This window comes from Emydura macquarii, unplaced genomic scaffold (genome assembly GCF_026122565.2).
Source record: "Emydura macquarii macquarii isolate MOO-44397 ecotype Brisbane River unplaced genomic scaffold, CSIRO-AGI_Emac_v2 contig_3220, whole genome shotgun sequence".
NCBI lineage: Eukaryota > Metazoa > Chordata > Testudines > Chelidae > Emydura > Emydura macquarii.
This window is the reverse complement of record NW_027133357.1, coordinates 9839506-9861542: the sequence shown is the minus strand read 5'-3', so window position 1 is coordinate 9861542 and position 22037 is coordinate 9839506. Positions and strand designations below refer to the sequence as shown.

Below are 22037 nucleotides of genomic sequence, written 5' to 3'. Positions count from 1 at the left end.
GCTAATGCAAAAAGGAGATGGAAAGTGTCATGGTAAAAGCAACAGTAAGCTTCAACAGTTGCAGTTATAATAATGTTTTATGCAGTAGCTTTTATGACGAAAGATCCCAAAGCACTTTAGAAACTATATACGCATTGCACCACTGAAATGCAGCTACCTCTGAGGTGCAGGGAGGCAGCAGAGTGGTGCATTGGCCAACTGCAAGAGGTGAGAGAAAACGTTGGCCAACAACAACCCCGGTTTACCTCAGATTTGAGTGGGTTGGACAATTTTCTGGAATGTATCATCTCATCCTGATCTTGGACTCAGGTACCTAATCTTCGACTGAAAGTTCCATAAGGCAATGTTACAAATCTGGGGCCCAATAGTGCCAGCTCTTAACACTAAGAACTGTTGTTAACTCCACACCTGAAGGCCTTCAGGATCAGACTGTTAGAGCCTTCTGTTTTGAATCAATGGACGTTTTGTCTAAGTAAGGACTGCAGGATTGGGACCTCGGGGCAGAGACCTTCTTAAATGTCTGCAAAATGCCATGGAGCTATAGGAATAAGTAGTATGGGCTTTGGCACACGTTTCCACACACCATTTTAACTCCTTTATTACTCATTGGGGGGGAAATGCAGGGAGGGATGACAGTAAAGAAACATGCAGAGCACACACACAGTCCATATGGACCAGTCCATAACCAGAGAATTCGATCATGCGTAACAATGACAGAATAATGCAAATAATCCAAAAAAATGAATAAACACAATACATTATGATCCTGATTAAAGCAATACATAATAATAATACATGTTAAATACAATCATGTACGAGGGGATTACAATGCTCAAGGACAATAGTACATAACACTAAATGTAATAACAATAATAGCTAATACTAAAGCCAGAGATTTCGGCTCGAGCTGAGCACTGCTGTCTGAGGAAACTCAGTGCATCTAATACAGCTCCCACCCTGGCCGGGCGCGTCCTGTCCCTTTATATTTGGGGCTGCGCGGGAATGGTACAGTCCGGTGATGTAAGAGAGGCAGATCCCCTTCCGGGGGGGTTGTAGTAGATGGTATGGCCCTATGGGATGAAGTAGCGAATGGTAGCGGCTGCTGACAGCCCACCCCTCCCCCCCGCGGCTCCCTCACACGGAGTTGGTACTTCCCACAGGGGCGTGGCCGGCCGCTGGTTGGCTAGGCGGCTCGGCGGGCGGTTTGAAAAGCCGTCGGGGGGGGACCTTGCGGCCCTGCCATGGGAGGGGGGCGCGGGGCGATCTCGCTGTCTACCGCCGCGCCCGCCGGAGGGGACGGCTGGCTCCCTGGGGGACCGAGGTGAGTGAGGGGCGCCACGGGAGAGCGCGGGGGCGGGCGGCCGGGGGATTGGAAGGCTGAGGCGCGCGGTTGGGAAGTTCCTGGGGCGGAGTACGCATGCGCTAAGGGAGGGCGGCGATGACGACAGGGACGCATGCGCGAGACAGACGCAGAGCCTCTTCAAGCGCCGGTCGGCCCTGGTTGCCGGGACCTCGTGGCGCAACGGTAGCGCGTCTGACTCCAGATCAGAAGGCTGCGTGTTCGAATCACGTCGGGGTCAGGGTTCCCCGCCTCTGGGGGGATTCGTTTTACATCCCTGACGAAAGGGGGGGGTTGGTGTTTATTTCACCTAGTATGTTGAGCTAAAGGGAGGAGCTCCCCAAACTAAACAGAGGCAGCCAGTGGGGGGTGCTAGAGGGAGACCTGGAGGTGCCCTGGTAAAGATCCCTGGGTGGGGGAGGGGGGTACCCCAATACAATAGATGAGGGTGCCCCTAAAAGTAAAGTGGGGTAGGGGAGCCCTGCAGCCCCATGACAATGCAGGGAGCTAGGGTGTGTGGGGTAGGGGGTGTGATTACAGACAGTGGGGGAGCAGCATAGGGCTCCCCGAGCAGAGGGAGATAATGGGGGTGATAAGGATCCCACTATTAAAACACAGAACAGCTGCGGGGAGGCATGCAGGGTAGAGCCCTGAGCAGGAGTCACCCCAGGCAGCCTTATTCTGTGCTTGGACTCGCAGGGCTTGTCCACACCTGAAATGCTGCAGTTTCCCAGCTGTAGAGCTTCAGTGTAGACGTGACTGAGGACCAGGGGAGGGATTCTCCCTCTGCATCCCTAATCCACCTCCCCAGGAGGCAGCAGCTAGGTTCTTCCCCCAGCCTAGCCCTGTTTACTCTGGGGGTTAGGGTGTCTTAACTACCCTGCTCAGGAGTGTGGATTGTCACACCTCTGTGTGAGTGGTTAAACCAATTTAATCTTCCTAGTTTAGACCAGGCCACAAGAATGGAGGGCTGGAAGGCACCTCATCAGGCAAGAACTACTTCACCCTGTTACAAGTGACCCAAGGACACTGGAACAATTTTTATAGTGGGGGTGCTGAGAACCACTGAACCCAACTGTAAACCTTCTATACAATGGAGACCCCTTCAAGCTATGGGCGTGTGAGCGCACCCCTAGTTCCAGCACCTCTGAGGTGACCCCTCTGTTAGCAATCGCACTCCTGCTTACAATCCTCCCTGGGGGTATGTTCCTGCCTTTTGGATGCTGATGGTCAGCTGGCTTGTGACTTCGCCTGAGATAAGATGATAGTGAGTTTTATGCTTTCCTCCTGCTCTTAAAAACATCATGTATATGTATATGATACAGTTTTGGCATATATTCCTACAGCAGTCTTTAGTCTCCTCAGCAATCAAGTTGAAAAGAGGGTTCACTATAGATGAAAATCTTAGACAAGAATGTAAGATGATTGGTTAAACACTGCACTTGAGCAGCTCTTATGTTACAGTTCACAGTTGTGTTAAGATACAAACTACTTTACCAAGGTAAGTGGACACTATTAAGTTAAAATTGCATTGGGGGTGAGCCTCATTTTCCTGTTTAAATTGCATCAAACGTTTAATTGAAACAATCAAAGTTTGATTTATTTTTCCCTTTTTTTCTTTAATTGAATTATTCTGCTAGTTAGTTTCACTTTGGTTATGCTGCAGAAACTCAAGGCTACAGTGCTTAAGTGACAAACAATTAAAGGATGTTTATGACCTCACAAAGCTAAAAGCCAGGAGAAGATTGCATGGATATAAAGCTTTCCCCCCCCCCCCCCCCCCGGAAACAAACCAACCAAAATCTCCATAAATCTAAACCTGGGGCCTGACACCATCAACTTGAAATCTAATCAGTTTAAAAAATAAACTTGAGGTAGTTTAAAACTACTGCACCTGCCTGTGCATTATTCTGCCAATATGTACAGCTTTACAACAGCACTTCGTGATTTTTAAAATGCTGTTCTCATCTTGGCAAACCCAAATAAAATACCCTCAAATATAACTGAGGAAACTGACTATAATAGCGGAAACAGAGAAAATAACTCATTCAGATTGCACTCAGATGCACAAAGTAAACACATTCTCAATGTTGAGAAGGATATTTTGCTCTAATGTGTGTTTATAGCATTTTTAGGTGTTTCTCGTAACCTGAGTTGAGAGAGACACTTTCAGGCAGAGTAGCCTTTTTAAAATTGATAGTGGTTCTCTGACTGCTTTTGCCAATGTTGAAAATATTATCCAGTCGTCTCAATGTATTAAGTGTGGTCAGATGTGATCATGAGGTGCTGGGTAATTGTACCAACTGTGTGTTTCAGTGGGAGCTGTGAGTACTCAGTCCCTCTCTGGAATAGTAGCCAGGTCCAAAGCTCATTGAATTCTCTTGGAGTCATTTTTTTTCCTCACCAACTTCAGTAAGTTTTTTGGATCAGTCTCTAGATCTTGACAATCCTTGGTTCTGTACAAAGCCTGGGGGGAAAACACAGGCAACAATCTTTGAGAAGGATAGATAAACAAACCCAAACCATCAAATGACCCAAATGACAACTAGATCATTTGTTAGTCAGCCCTATGACATAACACAGTTAAGCAGAACTTTCTGGAAAGCAATTCAACCAGTAGTGGCCTGGAACAATTGCTAACCCAATGTTTGGGATTAATTTTACATCATAATGCCCCTTTTTAATTTAGTCATGACATTGCAGTGTCAGCATGGCAGTTTGGAAACTGACCTATGCACTTGATTAATCTAAACTACTTTGGATTGGGAAGCAACAGACTACCTTGTAAAAGTGATGTCTATTTCGCAATAGAAAAAGTTTGAGAGCTCATGCATCCTAACCACTTCAACCTTCAGTCAAGATGTTTTATTTTGTACATCTGAATTTCCTTCAACTTTGGTCTGTCTGTAGTGCTCTATTGTTTATTTAAATAGTCATTGTCTTTTTCTCAGATGCCTTTTGTCATGACTAGATTGTTCACTAAATCTCACTGCCTTAAAATAATGCAAATAAGATATTTTGAGCTTGTTTCCACAGTAATGTCTATTTACTTATAAAGAATTCCTGACTAAAAAGCTGAAGTTGAATTTCCCATTTAGTCTAGTGTACTGTCCTCTTTGATGTTTAAATTAAGAAAGTTGATGGACAAAAACAATTACTGAAAGCATTGATCAAGAGTCCTCTTAATGAAAGGTGCTATATTGAATTCATTGATAGGACTCCAAGACCTAGAACTAAGTCTAAACCTAGCCTTCGTGGGGCTGAATGTGTCCTATATCCTTGCCACTTGGACTCTGATAACCAAATATATAAACCGAATATACAGACTTGGTTTTGTTTTAGTTGTATATGCCAGGTAGGGGAAAACTTGAGACAGGTAAATAGAATCTCTTTAAAAAGGTGAACTAGTAGAGTTGCATGTTGATGCATAAAAATGAATGAAAATCAGCACTTTCAGTCCTTTGAGGTTTCTGCTGCTGTTTAACAGTTGAGGTTTTAATGGAAATGGGCTTTGTCAGAAGACTGCTTGAAATGCTGTTCATTCAGTTGGGCTGGCTTCTTTGTTCAAGCAATGTATTTGTAGATGAAGTGAATGTGTATCCTGATCCCATTCTAGTTGTAATACACTTGCATTTAAATGGAATGTGGCTTCCATGGGAAGGGAAATAAGTGCAATTTAAGATAATGGTTAGCCATGTTTAATTGTAAGTGCAAGGTATGTAAATGAAGGCCCCCAGCTCTGGTTTCTTTGTAAGAAACACTTAGTTTTGAAACGTGCCATTCTAAGGGAGCTGTATTTTAATTTAAGTCTTTAGTGAAAGGTGCATAGTATAATATGAAATTAGATAAAGGATTTTAAATGTCCACCCGAGTGCTAATAGAATAATTTCTCTAACAGAGGGAGAGAGGGTGTTTGTTTCTTGCCTTTGACAGGAGCCAAATCATGCCATTAGTGAATGTTAATGTCTAGCCTTATTCTAGGGTCCAAGGACAGATTGAGGCTTGTGTGTGGTAGGGAAGAAAGCCTCTGAAGACCTACTGTTTAATATTAGCCACCTCCATTGAGCTTAACTAGTACTCTGGATGAGGGAATAGCAGGACACAAAATGGCTCTATTCTTCCCTTTAATGTTTTCAAATGAACTGGACCACAGAACTCTTGTCATAATATTTTTCCTAAAATATCAATCAGCCCACAACTTCTAGGTGCATCATAGTGAGCAGGCATGTTCCCTACAGGCTGTTGACCAGAGCTTTATCTTGTCCTAAGAATTTCAAGCAATGGATTTTTCCCCACTTCTCTGGGAAGACTGTTCTACAGTGTAGTTGATTTTTCTCTATAGGAAGTTTTCATTAAAGGTCAATATTATTCAGCTCTATATATTAGTTCTCTTAATCTTGCCTCATAAATAAATCCCTCCAGACTCTTAATCATTTTCGTTGCTCTTCTGAATTCCCTTTTGTCTCAGTAATTACTGTGCAGTATCCTTTAGTCAAGTAACTAATCCCTTCTAGTGTTGAAGTGCTAGAAGTGAATGCGGTCTTCTGGGCGTGTTCTCAATAGACTGATATAGATAGAGTATCTTTCCTTTTCCATAGTGTGATGCCTCTATGACCCTGAAAACATGAGCAGTTCTGCTGCTTTGGTTTTTTGTAGACTTCACAGATGTTCTTTTGAAGTCTTACTTCCATAAATATCTATCGTGGATTAGCTTTCCCCAGGTGCATTTACCTTTTTGCCAAAGTTGTATATTATGTTATGCTATTTTCAGGCCTCACCTGTGTAATAGAAGGCTTTTCTGCCCAGCAAAATTTCTCCTTGTGATGAACCTGCAGTGAAGTCACAATCTGGTTTGACACCAGTCTATTACCATAGAAATTAATGATGTCACAGATAAGTCATTACAACTTTACTCTGGGCACTAAGAGCAGGGGCAGTTGGGCTTTTAGAAAAAGCAAGTCCTTTTTTACATCTGTAGCTGTTTTAGGTTAGCAGAGTCAGAATTTCATATGATCATGTGAGGGGGTAAGTGAATTTGTCTGGAATATCAGAACATTTTCCCCACTATGAACAATCTCTGAGGCTGTTTCCAACCCGGCACAATTGGTACTGTAATTCATCAGTAGTGCTGTCCAGTGGAGAGTGATGGGTCCTAATTTTAACCAGTGTAGATTCAGCCTTAAGAGATAAGAGACCTTCATTTTAAATTGAAATGGGTCTTTTCAGGGATACTTTCTTTTTTAAACAAAAGCAGCTGATGAACATTGATGCACAAATACATTGTGAAACAGTGACATGAAATATGGAGACATGGTTTTTGTAAAACCATATACTTTGTAGTAATGTGTAGGTAGTCATAGAAAAGTATTCCCTTTCACTACAGAGAAACTAAGACACGAGTTAACTTTGTATCCTGGGCTTCAGCCAAGATATGAGATTAGTTAAACTACACTAAAATATAGTTGGTTGACTTGATCCCTGCATGAAAAAAATAAGTCCAAGCTGTCTGTTTGCCCATTAGGGTCTGTCTTTTAGACTTTTCATTAGATGCTTGTAGGTCCAATTAATGTAATTTTTTAGAAATCTTCAAAATGAAACGTGTTTTTATTAAATAGATTTAGATTGGAGACCAAGAGACTTAAGTGCTCAATTCCTTTTGGAAGTCAGTAGTTGGGTACCCAACTCCTTGATTGTTGCTTTGAAAATCCCAGTCTAAGTATCGAATTCCAGAACTAGACAGGTGGCCTACTCTTCATGTTACTGAAGCATGATTTAAATACAAAGTTGCATCCGTTTAGCTAACTGTGTGATATTAAATTGGGGCAGCTTTCTGTGGTCGCTGCTATGTCAATTTAAGCCTGTTTTTATATCCGTTTAACTTGCACCTGTAAATTTAAACCAATGTGTCCACTGGATTTTTTACTGGTTTAACAAAATCCTTTTTCAACTTGTGTAGACAAGCTCTGGGTAATAGCAAAACTCTGCTACAATCAACGCTTTTTTAACAGAATTTTTATTTTAATGGTAGAGATGACAGGGTTTTGAATTAGCCAGTGTTGCATGATAAAACAGTCTATAGACATGTATAGTGAAGTTTTTTGTGATTGCCAGTGATTTGTCACTGTCTAATGTGTCAGTTTAAGATTGGCTTTGATCATTTTGTAACATTTAATTATATTGCAGTAAGTCACTGTAGTAATAAAAGATCTCTGGTAAATGATAGAAGTGAGTGATCCTGCACAAGATATGGTTAAGTTCATGTCTCAAAACTTGAATAAGCAGAATGAGAACTTGAATTGATGTCTGTAAAGTGTTTTCAGCTGATGCAAAGTATTACGGTTTGGTTGAATATTTAAAAACATTTGGTAAATAGGGATAGAATTTATGTATTTGGAATAACCTCATTCTAATGCATTATAAACCATTCCTGAGATTAAAAGCTGGGTAGTCGGCTCCAACTGTAAATTGTTTAAGTACTGTCTTCCTGTCTTGCATAGCACCTCATACGCTGATAAGTCAGTAAATAATAAAGGCATATGAAACTGCACCATAGAGGTCTGTTCTGTCAAAAAAAGTGACTTGTCTGCCAGTGTTTCCTGTACTGCTTCTAAGACTTCATTCTGACATTCATGGGTAGATGAAAAAAATCAAGTGCTCAAATGAAGATAGTGCTCTGCTAATATAAAACGTCACCCTTCTATAGCACCTTTCATGTGGGAATCCCCTAGGGCTTTGTAAACATTTGTGAATTAAACTTCACAATGTCCCTGTGAGGCAGGTAACTTATCTCCATTAGATAGATGGGGAGATGGACACAGAAGCCAAGCAAATCTAATTGAAGTGGTTTCATTCCATTTTATCCAATTGTTCTGCCAGTAAAATTGGGGTAGTGTGGCTTCCAAACACAATCTCTGAAAAGTTAAGTATACTGACTCCTAAGCCTTTTCTTCCTGTTAAAGGGAAGGGGAAGTGAGTGAAAGAGGCGTATCTTTAGGCAATGTTTTTTGCATCTTTATCTTAAAATATTTGGATCTCTAGAGACTGTCTTCCAATCAGATTGGCACCTGTTATAATCAAAACCAGGGCACAAGAGACCAAGAGGAGACATGGAAGAGCAGCTGTTGCATGCAGTCACGCACAGTATTTTTCTGCTAGAAATGAATCATTTAGTCTATGTAATATATATGGAAATGTGCTGTGGGAATGTTGGTTTGGTACTTGAAAATAACATACTTTATTACTATAACCCAGACAAAGCAGATCTTTGAATTGCAGATCTTTCCCTTTGGTCATATAGGCATAGGCAATCTGCCTCTTAGCTCAAGAAGCGTTACTGAAGATTATTAAATCTACATACATACAACTTTGACAGAGTGGCAGGTCTGAAAGGGACACCTCCACCACTGCAAACATAAAATGAATGATGCAGTTTTTACCTTGTTGTGGAGACAGCTAGCAGAAGTAAAGCAAGCTAATGAAACCATATTTCTGGAGCATTCCCGACAGTTAAGGAAAAATGAAGGCAGGATTCAGGTGGGAGGGAAGGAGGAGAAATAGTTTCCAAGCCCTTAAGGGGTACTGCAAACAATGGAGATCTGAACTATAAAGATACAAATATTTTTTCTAAACATGTCTCATACAGGCCTAGGGATTTAGTAATAATTATTGGCCTATGCTGTAAGCTGGGGTTAAAAAAAAAAAAAAAAAAGAAAAGGGGGAGGAGGGGTGTCTTTTTTTTTTTTTTTTTTTTTTTTTTTTTTTTTTGAAGCCTCTGCTGAAATTTGGGCACACCCTCTTGTTTCACTTAACTGTAATAGTCAAGTATAATTGGTTACCTAATTTGCCACCTAACTGCGTATGGAAGTGCTTAAGTCTGTGTAGCTGGGTGGAGGCAGTGCCAGGGTAGACATTGCATTGCTTACATTGACTGTTGCTGCCTTTCAGAAATGGTCCCACCATGGTGGGACCATTTCTGAAAGCTCTAAATCTGTAGACACTGAAATCTGTGACAGAATAGTTAGGCTCTTGGAACCGGTTCCAACAGCGGCAGGAAACCCCAAGTGGCAATGTAACTATGCCAGTTTTATCTAAAAATATAGAAGTGATTAATAAAACAGGATTTGCAGAACCACAGGATAAATGCTTAAAGCTGCCTTTGTGCTGTACTTAACGTTCATGGTGAATTCTTGTATCTTATTCCAAAGGTTCTGCTGTTGGAAAAGATGGCCCAGGTTTCTGTTGGTGTCTTGATAGAAAAGAGAGAACAAGAAAACAAAGACCAAGACACCACAGATGAAATCAGCGTTAAACTACTGAGTGACAGTGAATTGCAGGAAAAGCTTCTCATGTATGGTGCCGAACCTGGACCAATACTACGTATGCTTCAAATGAATTATGGTTGGGATTGGGAACAAATAGGGAAGCAGAATCCAATCTGAAGTGTCTTCAGAGTGAGAAATTGGGTCTCAATCTAATTAAAAAACATAAGACACAAAACCAAGGCCTGATCTTTTTTCCAAAAGAACTCAGCTCCCATTTAAACGCCAAAATGATGTGGTCAGACTTTCATACGTGCTCAGTACTTGTTCTCAACTGGAGCTGCTGGGTGCTGAGCTCATTTAAAAATTCAGTCTTAAATGTCAGGGATTTTACAACAATAAAACTAATTGCACAGCAAACCAGTGGTTAATCCCCTTGTTTTCTGAACTGCTTATTTTAGCTTCTACAAGGACTCTTTATGAGAATAAACTACTGCAGTTGGTGAATCCAAGTTCATTAGGACTACGTGCTAAGCCAAATGAAAGTGGAGATCTTGATCAGAGCTCAGAGAATGAGGAAGAAAAAGGTACAGTATTAAACTTTTTGGATACAGAAATTAAAATGCCAGTTTATCAAACTTAATATTTGACATGTTGGAGAGCATTTAGTATTAACGAGTGAGATTTTCTAAAGTGCCTCGGCACCTAATTTCCATTAATTTAAATAGGAGTTAAGCCCTCTGCCTCTGGGCGCTTCAATATCTTCAAAATCTGGCCTTAAGTGATTTAGGAGCACAAATCCCTTGATAGTCAGTTTGACTTGGCTCCTAAGGCCTGGTCTAGACTAGAAAATTAGGTAGGCATAATTACATCACTCAGAAGTGTGAAAAAAATCTACACCCCTGAGTGCTTTAGTTCCCAGGGTGAGAACGCTAGGTTGACAGAATAATCCTTCTGTTGACCTAGCTACCGCCTCTGAAGGAGGTGGAATATCTGCACGGATGGGAGACAGTCTACACTGAAATGCTGTAGTGGCACAGCTGTGTTTAAGTGTAGATGAGCCCTTAGACAGTTGACAATTCCATTCTTTAGTATGCACGATGTACTAATCCACCTGTCTGAATGATTTACAATGTTACTGATAAACAAAAGTCTTGATGGTGACTTTTTTGTGAAGAAAATAATCGTATTGAAGTAGTTCTGAGAGTCTTTGCAGCACAACTCCCGAGTAATTAAAGGTTAAATCTTGTTGTCCCTTTCATATTGTGCTCTTCATTGAATCATGGTGTGACATCCTGGTCTCATTGAAGTCAATGGGAGTTCTGTCTTTGATGTTAGTGGGGCCTGGATTTTACCTGTTGTCCTGAGTTTAGTGTAGCTTTATGCGTTTAAGAGTTTAAAACTGTTTTCACCTCTTGCTGTCGTCCACTCCAACTCCGATCTTGCATTTCACTATCAAATATGTCCCCTCCATACAGTTCAATATGATTTTTCTAAATCAAAACTGATAATGGCACATGCTTTATTTGGTGTCAGTTACGGGTTGCCTCTGCTCAGAGATGGAAAAACTAAAAATGCTACAAAACACTGGGATGGGGAATGTGATTCAGCAGCAAATGTCCCTGGGTGCTAAAACAAAATAATTCAGATCTGAGTCATGTATCCCAAATATACCCTACACCTTGCGGGACTCATGCACATTACACAAATTAGAAAGTAAATTACCTTGGGCTTAGGGTAAAGTCTTCAGTCTCTTCTCATGCTGAAAAGACCGGGACTAGTCAGTTTGGAGAGGAGAGAAGTAAGGGGCCACAATCAAGGCATAAAGAATAAATAATTTTGTTGAGAAGGTAAATTAGGAACATAGAATTATTTGTATAACAGTGATGCTTAAGAGCCATAGTCATGGACCAGAACCCTGTTATGCTAGGCTCTGAACAAATGCAGAAGAAATGAATGCAACTGAATGGCAATGAACTAAATATTGCTAAATGGATATACTTTTTTATCCATGATGCACAACTAACCTTGGAACCCAGTGTCACAAGATATCATTGAGTCGGAGTGCAAGCCCACACTACAAACTTAAGTCAACCTAAGTTATATCGACCTACAGCCATCACGGTCATTGAATTGATTTTACACTTCCACACTGTTGTCCATGCATGTCTTCATGCTTGCACTGATTTAACTGCCATTGTGGGATGATATCCGAAAGGCAGCAACAGTTGATGTAAGCAAAGCGGTGTCTACCCTGGCACTGCCTTGACCCAACACACACTATGCCTCTCTCAGAGGTGGAGTGCAGCCAGTGTAATGGGAGAGCTGCGTGGTGGGAGCTACGTTTTAGTGTAAAATTGTAGACAGTTAGGTTGACATCAGCTGCCTTATGTTGACCTAACTCTATAGTGTAGACCAGGCCTGAGAGATTAACAAGATTTTTATAAAAAGGAATTAGATGTTAAGGGCCTGATTCAAATTCTCAGCTGGTGTAAACAATGAACTCCTATTGAGGATCTGCTGCTGACAATGTGAAGGGGCCTTACATTGGCCACCACCTTAGTGCAACTGAGAATCAGACCCTATATGAAGAATGAGAACATCCATTGTTAAATGAGACTTTTACAAGCCTGAAGAGATGTAAACCGGCATGTTTTGGGGCATAAATCAATCTGCCTGGGAATTAGGAAGCAACTTCCTCTATGGGCAGGTTGTTCTGTAACTGCTTGCTGCAGGGTTTCTTGAAACATCTGGTCCTGACCATTGTCTGATAGGCTATTGAACCTGATGCCCTGCCAGACCAGACCAGGGGGCCAACTTTGTTGTGAATATCAATGAAATTGAAATAGCTTCAAAGGAAAAAATGAATGTAGGGTTTTCTCTCTGGGCAGAAGTATAATCTTCAGTAGCTCAATCTGGAAGATCTTTTTGGGGAGTTGCTCAGAACTGAAAACCAAGCTTTTTTAATCTCTTGTAAACTGCCTTTGAAGTTCCTCTCAAGGATATAGCTGAAGCTCTCATTTATTTTACAGACTGTAAGGCATTGCTAAGTTGTTTTAGTAATTAGTTTGGTGGGGCAATTTCTGTTGCTGTTGATAAAAGGAAGAAGTCCTAAAATCCTGAGCAGATTAGAAATGTTTTGAAAAATACTAAACCAACAGCTGTGCTTTGGACTAATCTGACAGTAAAGCAGCTGTCATAACAAAAGCGTAGCTGGTTCAAACGAGGCTTTTTTTATATTGATTGAAAATAATGTAAAGGAAAAAACCCTTTACTGGTTCTACTGCATAATGCTATGGAATGGATAAGGAATTGTTGGCTTAATTTTCCAGACATGATAGCTAGCATACGAGTACTGTTCTGACACGTTTCCTGCCCCTTTAGCCCTGAAGACTTGAATCTTTCTCTGAGAAAGACGGCTGGCATTTGGGCAGGTTGCATTTTTTCCACACCTTCTCATCTATGCATTTGTGCAGTACCTATCACCACTGTATCTAGGTGCCTTACTGAACTTTTATCTGAGTATTAAACCCCTTTAACATGCATGAAAATGATGTCTATAATAGAGTAGTCCAGTGACAGCGCAGGAGGATAATTAAGGAAAGCAGTTTCTAAAGGTGGCTGTCCTATAGCTCTTGTTTTAAAATATTGACTTAGGCAACATGGTGTAGATTCTCCAGCATAACTTACTCTTTTAAGGCCCATGTTTATTAGTTTTTCCTCATTTCCTTCAGAGACCAGTACTGAAATAGTCCTTGAAACAAAAGACTTCAAAGTGACAGCAGCTTGTGCTGCTGGCTACAGTAAAGTAAGTAACCTACTAATGCATGAATATTTTATGTATCTGCTGCTACATGCAGGAAATTTTAAGTTAATATAAACTGATGTTCTTTGTATTATGCTCTTGACAAACGCAGCAATTACCTCCCATCAGTTAATTATAGTGTGCTTCTGCGGCACAACTTCTACAGTGCAACCCAAGGAAATCTACTGTAAAACAGTCAGCTCAGATATGGCAAGTGGATTTCCTGATGCACGAAGCGCTCAAGTAATTATAAATGCAGACTTAACAGTGTTAAAAATATAAAATTAATGATTAAATATTGACTCAATCACCAGTGTTTCATCCTATTAAATTACATATAAGCCTAGATTTTTAAAGGGACAAAGTAAGGTGATCATTGTAAGTGCTGTGAAGACAAGTTCCTACAAACCTTACGATGAGACACATTCCATCGATCGAAGGTTCTTATGTGGCCCCCATTACTGTAGTATCTGAACACGTGACAATTTTAATACATTTGTTCTCCTACATTGAGGTAGGGAAAGTGCTGTTATCCCCATTTTACATCATAGCTGGGGAACTGAGGCACAGAGAGAAACTAAGTGACTTGTCCTGCCACAGATGCCCTGTGCATCCTTGGACATGGACTTGAACTTGAGTCTGAGGCTACTGTGCTAATCATTAAACAAGCCTTCCTCATGTCTCCACACAGTTTACAGGAAAAAATCCACATTAAAATAAGTGTTTAGACATGGCCCTGTAGCATTTGAAGATCATTAAAGTGATAAATACTATACTAAGATGTGCAGTCTCCATCTGTATAAAGTAAACCATTCTATATTGTGTGGTCTGAAAAATGTGGACTTTAATTAAGATCACTGTTTATGAAAGTCACCAACAGTTTTCAGCATTTCTCATAGATTTCTTCTTCTAATAGGTGCCACACACAGAAGTTTCAGAACGCCACAAGAAACTCCTAGCACCTGATGCTGATTACAGTCTTGCCAAAATAGTGGCAGAGGAAAGTATCTACCCTCAGTATTTTAATTTATGGTTACGTTGGTGCTCCTACCAATCCATGACTCTTGAATTTTGTGCATGAACTTGCATGAGAAGTTTCTCATTAGGCATGTTGTAGTGAATGTTCCTTCACTGCTACATATTTCAGCTACCGCTAACTTTTCAACAGTGGTTATTACTGATCAGGGACAGGCCTATAACATTGGTTTTGGCCTGGTTTGCATCTTGTTCAGATAGAGAAACCTTAGTTCAAATTACATACTAGAAATGTTCATTAGAATAATTCCTTTATGAAATTACTGGCCCATGTCAATGAAGTGGTTCCCCTGTCATCTTTCAAATGGGCCTTATTATAGACCTCTACATTGGGCCTTTCAAAAAATAAAGTAAGCTGATATTAGATAGAGCAGAAATTGTTAAATAGCTATCTTGAGGGCTAATTTACATGTATCTGGTATGAAGCGCAAATGATTCCAGGCTTTTGGTAACATTTTTAAAAAATTTGCAATGCACAGTAAATGAAGGTGGTGACTTATTTGTAATTTGTTAGATAAGGGCAGGTTGTAACTGCAAGAGAATAATCTCTTGTGCACTGTATTGACCTTGATGCAGTAGCTTTTACCAGGAGAGTGTTTAATTATGCATAGGTTATTTACACTTCCAATTAATGAATGCCTGTCTTGGATATTAACAGCTAGAGCAAATATTGCCAGATGATAAATTGTCAGCACATCGGACGCAAGGACAGAAGAGGTCAGGTGGCAGCAGTCCACAGGCTAGTCGCAGGACAAAGGTATTCTGGCATCAATTAACTTATAATAAATTGGCTTTTTTCCAGAAAATATTCCAAAGGTGCTGTCCACAAACCAGTGTCCCAGAGCAAATGGTACTAAAATCACATGTGCAAATGATGTATCATTGAATAGCATTTAACTGCCTAAAGCACTATCTGTGTGCCTCAAAATTCCTTTCTTTGGTCTTGTTTGATCCTAATACAAATCTTCCCTCTTAGGCTAACTTAAGACAAAGTAACACTGCCTCGAAGGTGGACTCTTAAAACAAGAGAAATGTACACAGTTGCATGCCTCCTTTTAAAGAAAAGATAAGGGAACTGTGAATTGAATAGAAAATAATCACTGAAGAACACTGCTTTGCATTTATAAATCAGCAGGAGTTCCTGAGACTGTAGGATGTATACTTTATGCAAGATTTCAGTGAGGAAGAGTTCAATTTGTTTTAGGCCCCCGTCCTGCGTAATGTTATCACAGAGCACAAAATTAAGCGCATTGCCTACATCTTTGCAAGAGTGGGGCATTAGATTGTAATGTCTCAAGTATGGATTGTCACAAGCTGGGACTGGATGATAGGAGATTGGTCACTTGATTATTGCCCAGTTGTGTTCATTCCCTGTGAAGCATCTTGCACTGGCCACTGTCAGACAAGTTCCAGAGGGGTAGCTGTGTTAGTCTGTATACAGCAAACACAAGAGTCCTGTAGCACCTTAAAGACTAACAAATTTCTGCGGGCATAAGCTTTCATGGGCTGCAACCCACTTCGTCAGATGCAGCCCATGAAAGCTTATGCCGGCAGAAATTTGTTAGTCTTTAAGGTGCTACAGGATTCTCATTGTCTGTCAGAGACCAGATACTGCGCTAGGTGGACCACTGGTCTGCCCCATTATGGCCATTCTTATGTTTATACAGCAACCAGCACAGTGGGCCTCCAATCTTGATGAAGGCTTTTGGGTGCTACCGTAACATAAATGATCTATTACTGTATCTTTCATTCTAATGGCTTTTGAACAGATCTATTGTGTGCTCCAGCCCAGAAACCTAGCTTACCCCTGAAAATTGACTGGCCGTTTAACACTTTGTTTGTCTGAGTGAATAATAGTTAGCCTTCCAACAACCTAACAGCGTCCATTTGCAGTAGTTCCATTGCAATCTTTTGAACAGATTAACTCTTAAATCTCATATTTGCTCTAAATGCCATAAGAGTGGCAGCTCAAAAAAAGCTTAAAAACCATCTTTCCCCATACTGTTTGATTTATTTCTTACCTGAACCCCTTTTCTAAACTGCAAGGGTGATATTTTGTTACACTTGTTTATGTGGGCCATTGAATTAGTGGATTTAGACCATATGTCCTAATACCAAGTACTATTTATTGTGGAGTGTTGACTGACTTCCTTAAAGTATGCAGTAATCACTTCCTTTTTCAGCAGGGTAAGATAATGCTGGACAAGAGCACAATGACTTATCGAACACCAACTAATACTCCACAGGCCTCAATGTTTGTTAAACAGAGACTGCAGGCAACTAATCCTTTTTTGAACTTAATCTCCTGGGTGGCTAAATTCTTCACAAGATGTCTTTTCTGGTCACCATAGAGGAAATATCCACTTTACATCAAGTTATTTCGAGGCTTTTTCCACTCACTGAATTGCTTCTTACCAAGAGATAAAGAATTTTGTGATTCTTATGTTTACTTTCTGGCACAACTCCCCCTCAGGTTTTTGTGGTCACAGCTCATGTTCAAGGCTAGCACTCAGCATGTTGCCTTTTCCCATTAGTCTTATTTTGGGAATAAGATGAACCCTCACTCCAAAGAAGTTAGTTAGAATATTCTAGTTATCTGAATTATCCACAATTTGCATAAAAGATATTTATGAAGTCTCCCACTATAAACTTTCTTCTCATGTTAGGCAGCTGACACAACTGGTGACACAGTTGGCAAAGATGATGGTCAAGGTGAAACATGGCTTCCTGATCCTCGGTCTCCCATAGGAATCAGGTAATGCTCTGCAGTCATTCCCCAAGAGTGATTTGATACAACTGTGCTACTTATCAATGGCTTCTCTTCCTTCATATTCCTTTGGCAGTTGAAAGGGCTGAGGCTTCACAAGGGTCTTCCATGGATGGTGAGGTCTCTGATCAGAAAAAGCTTTGGCTTACAAGAATGTTGGTAGGCAGCACTGAGGGTGAGGTGGGGAAGCGATACAGAAAGCTCATGATGTACACAGCTACTTACTAGAAAGGAACGTTCTCTTCAGCTGTCAAGTCTTTTCATCCTGTGTTTGGGTGTTTTCTAGCCAGAAGAATGCCAGAGTTGCAAGTTAGTGTTTTTAAGTTCTTGGGCAACCTGGCCAAGGGCCTTGAGCGGGTGGGACCCCTCCTACTTAAGGAGATTCTAATTTCCATGACTCAGTGGATCTTTTTTGGAGTTTCATTAAGGAAACCGTTTATTGGCCCTTGTGATATGGCTGCTCTTCAACTAGGAATTAGACATAGATCTACCAACTTATTTCACATAAGCTTAAAAAGGTACAACTTTTAGTCACCTGGGACCAACTTGAGTCATTGCTGTAGAGGTGAGAGAGGAAGGATTACTGGTTAAGTCACTGGACTGGGACTGGGACATCTGGGTTCAATTCTGAGCTCTGCCACAGACCTTGAACAAGTCAGTTAATCTCTGCCTCTTAGTTCCTCATCCATAAAATAGGGATGATAACACTTACCTGTTTAGACTGTAAGCTGTTCAGGGACAGATTCTTTCCTGTACAGTGGGGTTCCAGTCTTGCTTGGGAATTCTAGGTGCTATATAAAACAAAATAATTAGTAGTAGAGAGACTCCATATTGAACCACTACATTCACTGGGCCATTCACTAGCGTCCACTCTTCTGTTCAGAGTTTCATAGGAGAGAGAACACTGACACCAAATGGACTAGAACAAGAGACAGGAACTGTTCTAATACACCAAACAAAGCTGGTGTCTCTTGTCCTTTTTGCAGTAGCCATATCTGCTTGAAGGGACATCACCTTTGATAAAAGGCTGTTGCCAGAGTGCTGTGAAGTGACTAGTGGTACTGCCAATCGGCATCACAAAAAGGAACAATTGTTTTTTAATCTGGGGGACCGCATCCAGATTCTAAACATGGGTCATCTTAGTTTCAAAACTCTGCTACTCAATTGTTGAGATGAGTGTAAAGGCTTCTAGCTGTTGATCTCTTTTGGGTCTGAGCTTCCTTTGCAGCTCTGCAAAAATCTTTCTTTCTTTAGCGCTTTTGATAGATAAGAACTCATGTCTCCTGCTGCTGCCTTGGAAAGCTTGGTAAAGGAGTGCTTATCTTGCAGTGCAGTTCATGAAATAAAAGGAGTCCTGACCTGTGGATTGCACTTCTGCTGAATGCCAACCCGAACAGTTTCCCAATGACATTGTACCATCAATATTAACACAACAAATAGTGACCCCAACCATGCGTCAAAAGCCCATCTGGGAATGTATTCCTTCCAATTCTGTTAATGAAAGGCATGCTGGCCCATCCTGTGTTAAAATGAACTACATTCCTGGCTGCAATGGGTGCCCAGCCTGAGATTAAAGCAATCCTTGTCTGTCCCCATATACACAGTTCACAAAAAGTGCATCTTATTATGTTCAGCTCAAAGGATCTTAGCCTCAGCTTTGGCTATATTTTAGTTTATTTTCTTCACAAGAAGACTGATTGTTCCGTGGTGCTATATTTCTTTGAGCCTGTGTGCTTAAGTTTAAAAGGTAACATTGTTTAGCGGTATGGATTTTTAAGTTGTTTTAAACTTTACTGTCCTTCTCTCACAGTCCTGCTAGGAGAAGACCAGTGAGAGAGAGTGACCTGTCAACACAGAATATTGTGGAGAAACTCAAGGTGGAAAACAAGAAGCCCAAGGCAGGAGTATTACAACAGGAGGAGACCCATCGAGGAATTCTACCAATGCCCATAAGGATTGCTATTCTTGCTATCTTTGTTTTCATACTCTTTGTGTATGTAACTATGGAGACTAACCCAGACAATCCTTTCACAAACTTCATCACAGGAAGAGGATACTAGTGCTCTCCTGACAGTTAGGGAGCATTTAGAAGTGACTACAAAACAAAGCAAACATCTTTCACTTCCTACGTATGTGAACAAGCTCTTCAGGTAGTGAATTAAAAGGCCAATGGGGAAGAACACCATTATAGTCACTGAGTTTTCTGTCTAATGTTCATTATGTAAAGAGGCTCATAAGTTTTGGTGACCCCACTTGCTTCATAATGTCTCACCTGCTTAAAGTGAGGGCATAAACAGACATGTCTCTCAATCAGATCCTCCATTCAGAAGGGTTTAGGGTTTTGCATTTTTTCTAAACTACCAGTGGCTGATTGTCTTGCAAAGAAATTAAAGCTCTTCTATTGAACTGTTGCTCCCTTGTATTGGAGAAGCACTGGCTCTAGACCTAGAAAACAAATTGCACACAGCTCTGACAAGCCAGCTAACAGCTACCATGATACCACAGACAATGAGGAGCAAGTCTCAGGTTCCCCCTAGAGTGCCTTTGTCATATCTTAACTGTGACAGCAAATCGGCTTTCTTCTGCACTCCAATTTTGGTTTGTATCAAAATTGGTGCTGTGGTTATTAGCACATTACTGGGTCAATGCGTTTCCTGCTGACTTAGTTGAATTCTTCTTTGGTTTGTTTTTAAATATAGATAAGATCCTAAATCACTCAAGTTACAATGCTATAAAAATTAAGATGCTCTAAACAGTAAATGAAGAAAATAAGTTTTTGTACCTGCTAGGACCCAAGTTTAGGGCTTTAATGTCCTCAGCTCTTATAGGAGAAACACAGAACTCTGAACTTGAGGCTTGACCCTAAGAAACCTAACAATCATCAAAGCCTTACAAAATGTTTGTCTACTCATGCAGTCAATAATGGCATAAGATATCAATGGTCTTTTAATTTTTAAAGGCATGTCATTTCGTCTTTAAGATGTCAACAAACCACTTTACAACTATCTAGTACCCTCTCCTAAAATCTGGGATAACATTTTCATGTGAGGTAATGGATTATCCCTGTCCTAAACAGATAACTAGTAACAAACAGAAAGGGCTTGACTCCTACAGTTGCTGTCTTCAGTTTCTCTGCTTCTGAAAAGTCTGATGTTCAGCTGTGTTCTGAGCTGCACATTCTAAAATGCTACTGCTTTGAAAAAAACTCTTTCAGTATTGCACATGCAATGAAAGCTGGAAGGTGCTATTTTGCATGGAAACACTTAACTGTTTCAGATTGGTGTGCAAGTACCAAGTTACTTTAAGTGCAATTGCTACAATGTTAAAAACAGAGCCTTGGGATATACAGTCAGTTTTCCTCCTCAAATCCACACCTTTTGATTTCAGCCTTTGACAGCAGGGGCACATAAGCAGCAATCTACCTGTCATTTGTTTCCTTCCCTAAATCCTGTTTTGAGTGTTCCAGCTGAAATTGGTTGCCTAGGTCTGATTATTTAGTATGGAGAGTGGGAAGTGTAGTGTATACACCCTTGACATTCTGATTGATTTGCTAGTGCACAACTCCCTGTTCTAGAAGGGTTTTTAAACCTTCCTCTGAAGCAGCTCATGTCCTGCTTTTGGCATATCTGCCTCAATGGACCACTGTTCTGAGCTAATATGGCAATTCCTGTGTTCCTGAAATCTGCTATTCAGTTGTAAAATATTGCCTGTGCTAGAACTGGTTTGGCCTAAGCAACTAGCTTTAAATCTTGCCCTTTTCTCAAGTTCAGAAAGTTTGGTGCTTCCTGTGTGATTAAAAAGAGCTGGGCTTGACTGATTTTCCCCCTCCCACCCCCCTTGCATATTCTGAGAAACTTGCATCTCGAGCTATTTCCAAAACTTCTTAGTTATGAGATAGGGTCTGAGAATGTCCCATGTTCTGACTGTGGTAGTACAGCAGAGCTTGTCTACATGAACACTGAGTTTGTGGCAAGCTGGGGTGTGAATCTACCCCATGCCAGCCTGCCACACCAACCTGTGTTGGATTTACATGATGTATTTCCATGAAAACTCAAGGATTTTGCACTTGAGAGCTGTATGTTAAATGGGTAGTTCACATGAACATCCACGTGTTACTTGTGTCTGCAAGCTTTTAAAGCCTGTTCCTCTTGTTACCAGCAGATCAATTAAGTTTATAATGTGCTTGGAAGACATGCTATTCAGAAGACTTCCTCTTGCTTCGCATTAGCTGCCTAACACCATCAAACACAGGGTGGGATCCTCCAGCACACTTTCCCCACTGTTACGCTATAGAAGCTAGTCCATTTACTTTTGTCTATCCCACTACGTGCTCCTTCATCTCCTGGTGCAAAAGGTGTTGTACTGCTGCCATCTACTCATGAGAAAAATGTTAGTGTGTAATGCTCTCTCTCACTAGGATCTATTTCTTCATATAGGTGCTGCAAGGGCAACTGTATATATGTGGGTATTCTTTGTTTTAATTTTGTTGATTAGGCTACATGGGTGCTATGTTCTAAGTAAAGATACCTTGGAAAAATAAACCCTGAATTTGATTTGTCAACAAATGCAGAAGACAGGCTGACTAGCTCCACTGTAAATGTCTAGTATTCAAATTCCCCCCAAACTATAGCAATATCTAGTTCCCTGTAATTGATTGACCTAATTTAAGAAAGCATGTAATAGATGGAAAGCCCAGTTAATCCTTGTCAATATTTTATGCTGATTAAAAAAGAATTCTCATCTCACCTTGGACTGGGGTGAAACAAACAGTTTCCTTAATCTACAGCGATGTTTGGTGCTAGTTCTTGTCTAGCTCAGTGGAGATCAGTAAGG

The 22037-nt window shown here is 40.7% G+C and overlaps 1 protein-coding gene and 1 non-coding gene across 4 annotated transcripts; both read left to right on the top strand.

Moving 5' to 3' along the window:
* The first annotated feature begins 1227 nt into the window (after positions 1–1227).
* On the top strand, positions 1228–21366 carry LEMD1 (LEM domain containing 1). Of its 3 annotated transcripts, none has more exons than XM_067531658.1 (9): positions 1228–1321; positions 9544–9715; positions 10059–10184; positions 13332–13405; positions 14319–14402; positions 15096–15194; positions 16624–16713; positions 17104–17192; positions 19015–21366. In XM_067531658.1, the coding sequence occupies exons 2-9, from the start codon at positions 9562–9564 to the stop codon at positions 19262–19264; spliced, it is 966 nt and encodes a 321-aa protein (XP_067387759.1). In that variant the 5' UTR covers positions 1228–1321; positions 9544–9561; the 3' UTR covers positions 19265–21366. The 3 variants fall into 3 exon arrangements, with proteins under 3 accessions (XP_067387759.1, XP_067387758.1, XP_067387760.1); XM_067531657.1 differs by having other exon boundaries at positions 16621–16713; XM_067531659.1 differs by lacking the exon at positions 16624–16713.
* Positions 1509–1580, top strand: TRNAW-CCA (transfer RNA tryptophan (anticodon CCA)). Its single transcript has one exon. It is a non-coding gene; the product is annotated as a tRNA-Trp (tRNA).
* Positions 21367–22037: the final 671 nt, after the last annotated feature.

Excerpts from the sequence above, each read along its gene's own strand:
- LEMD1 (XM_067531657.1), top strand. The coding sequence starts at position 9,562 with ATGGCCCAGGTTTCTGTTGGTGTCTTGATAGAAAAGAGAGAACAAGAA. Across the intron at positions 13,406-14,318 it reads GTGCTGCTGGCTACAGTAAA|GTGCCACACACAGAAGTTTC; the intron begins GTAAGTAACCTA and ends TTCTTCTAATAG. Across the intron at positions 16,714-17,103 it reads TTGTTAAACAGAGACTGCAG|GCAGCTGACACAACTGGTGA; the intron begins GCAACTAATCCT and ends TTCTCATGTTAG.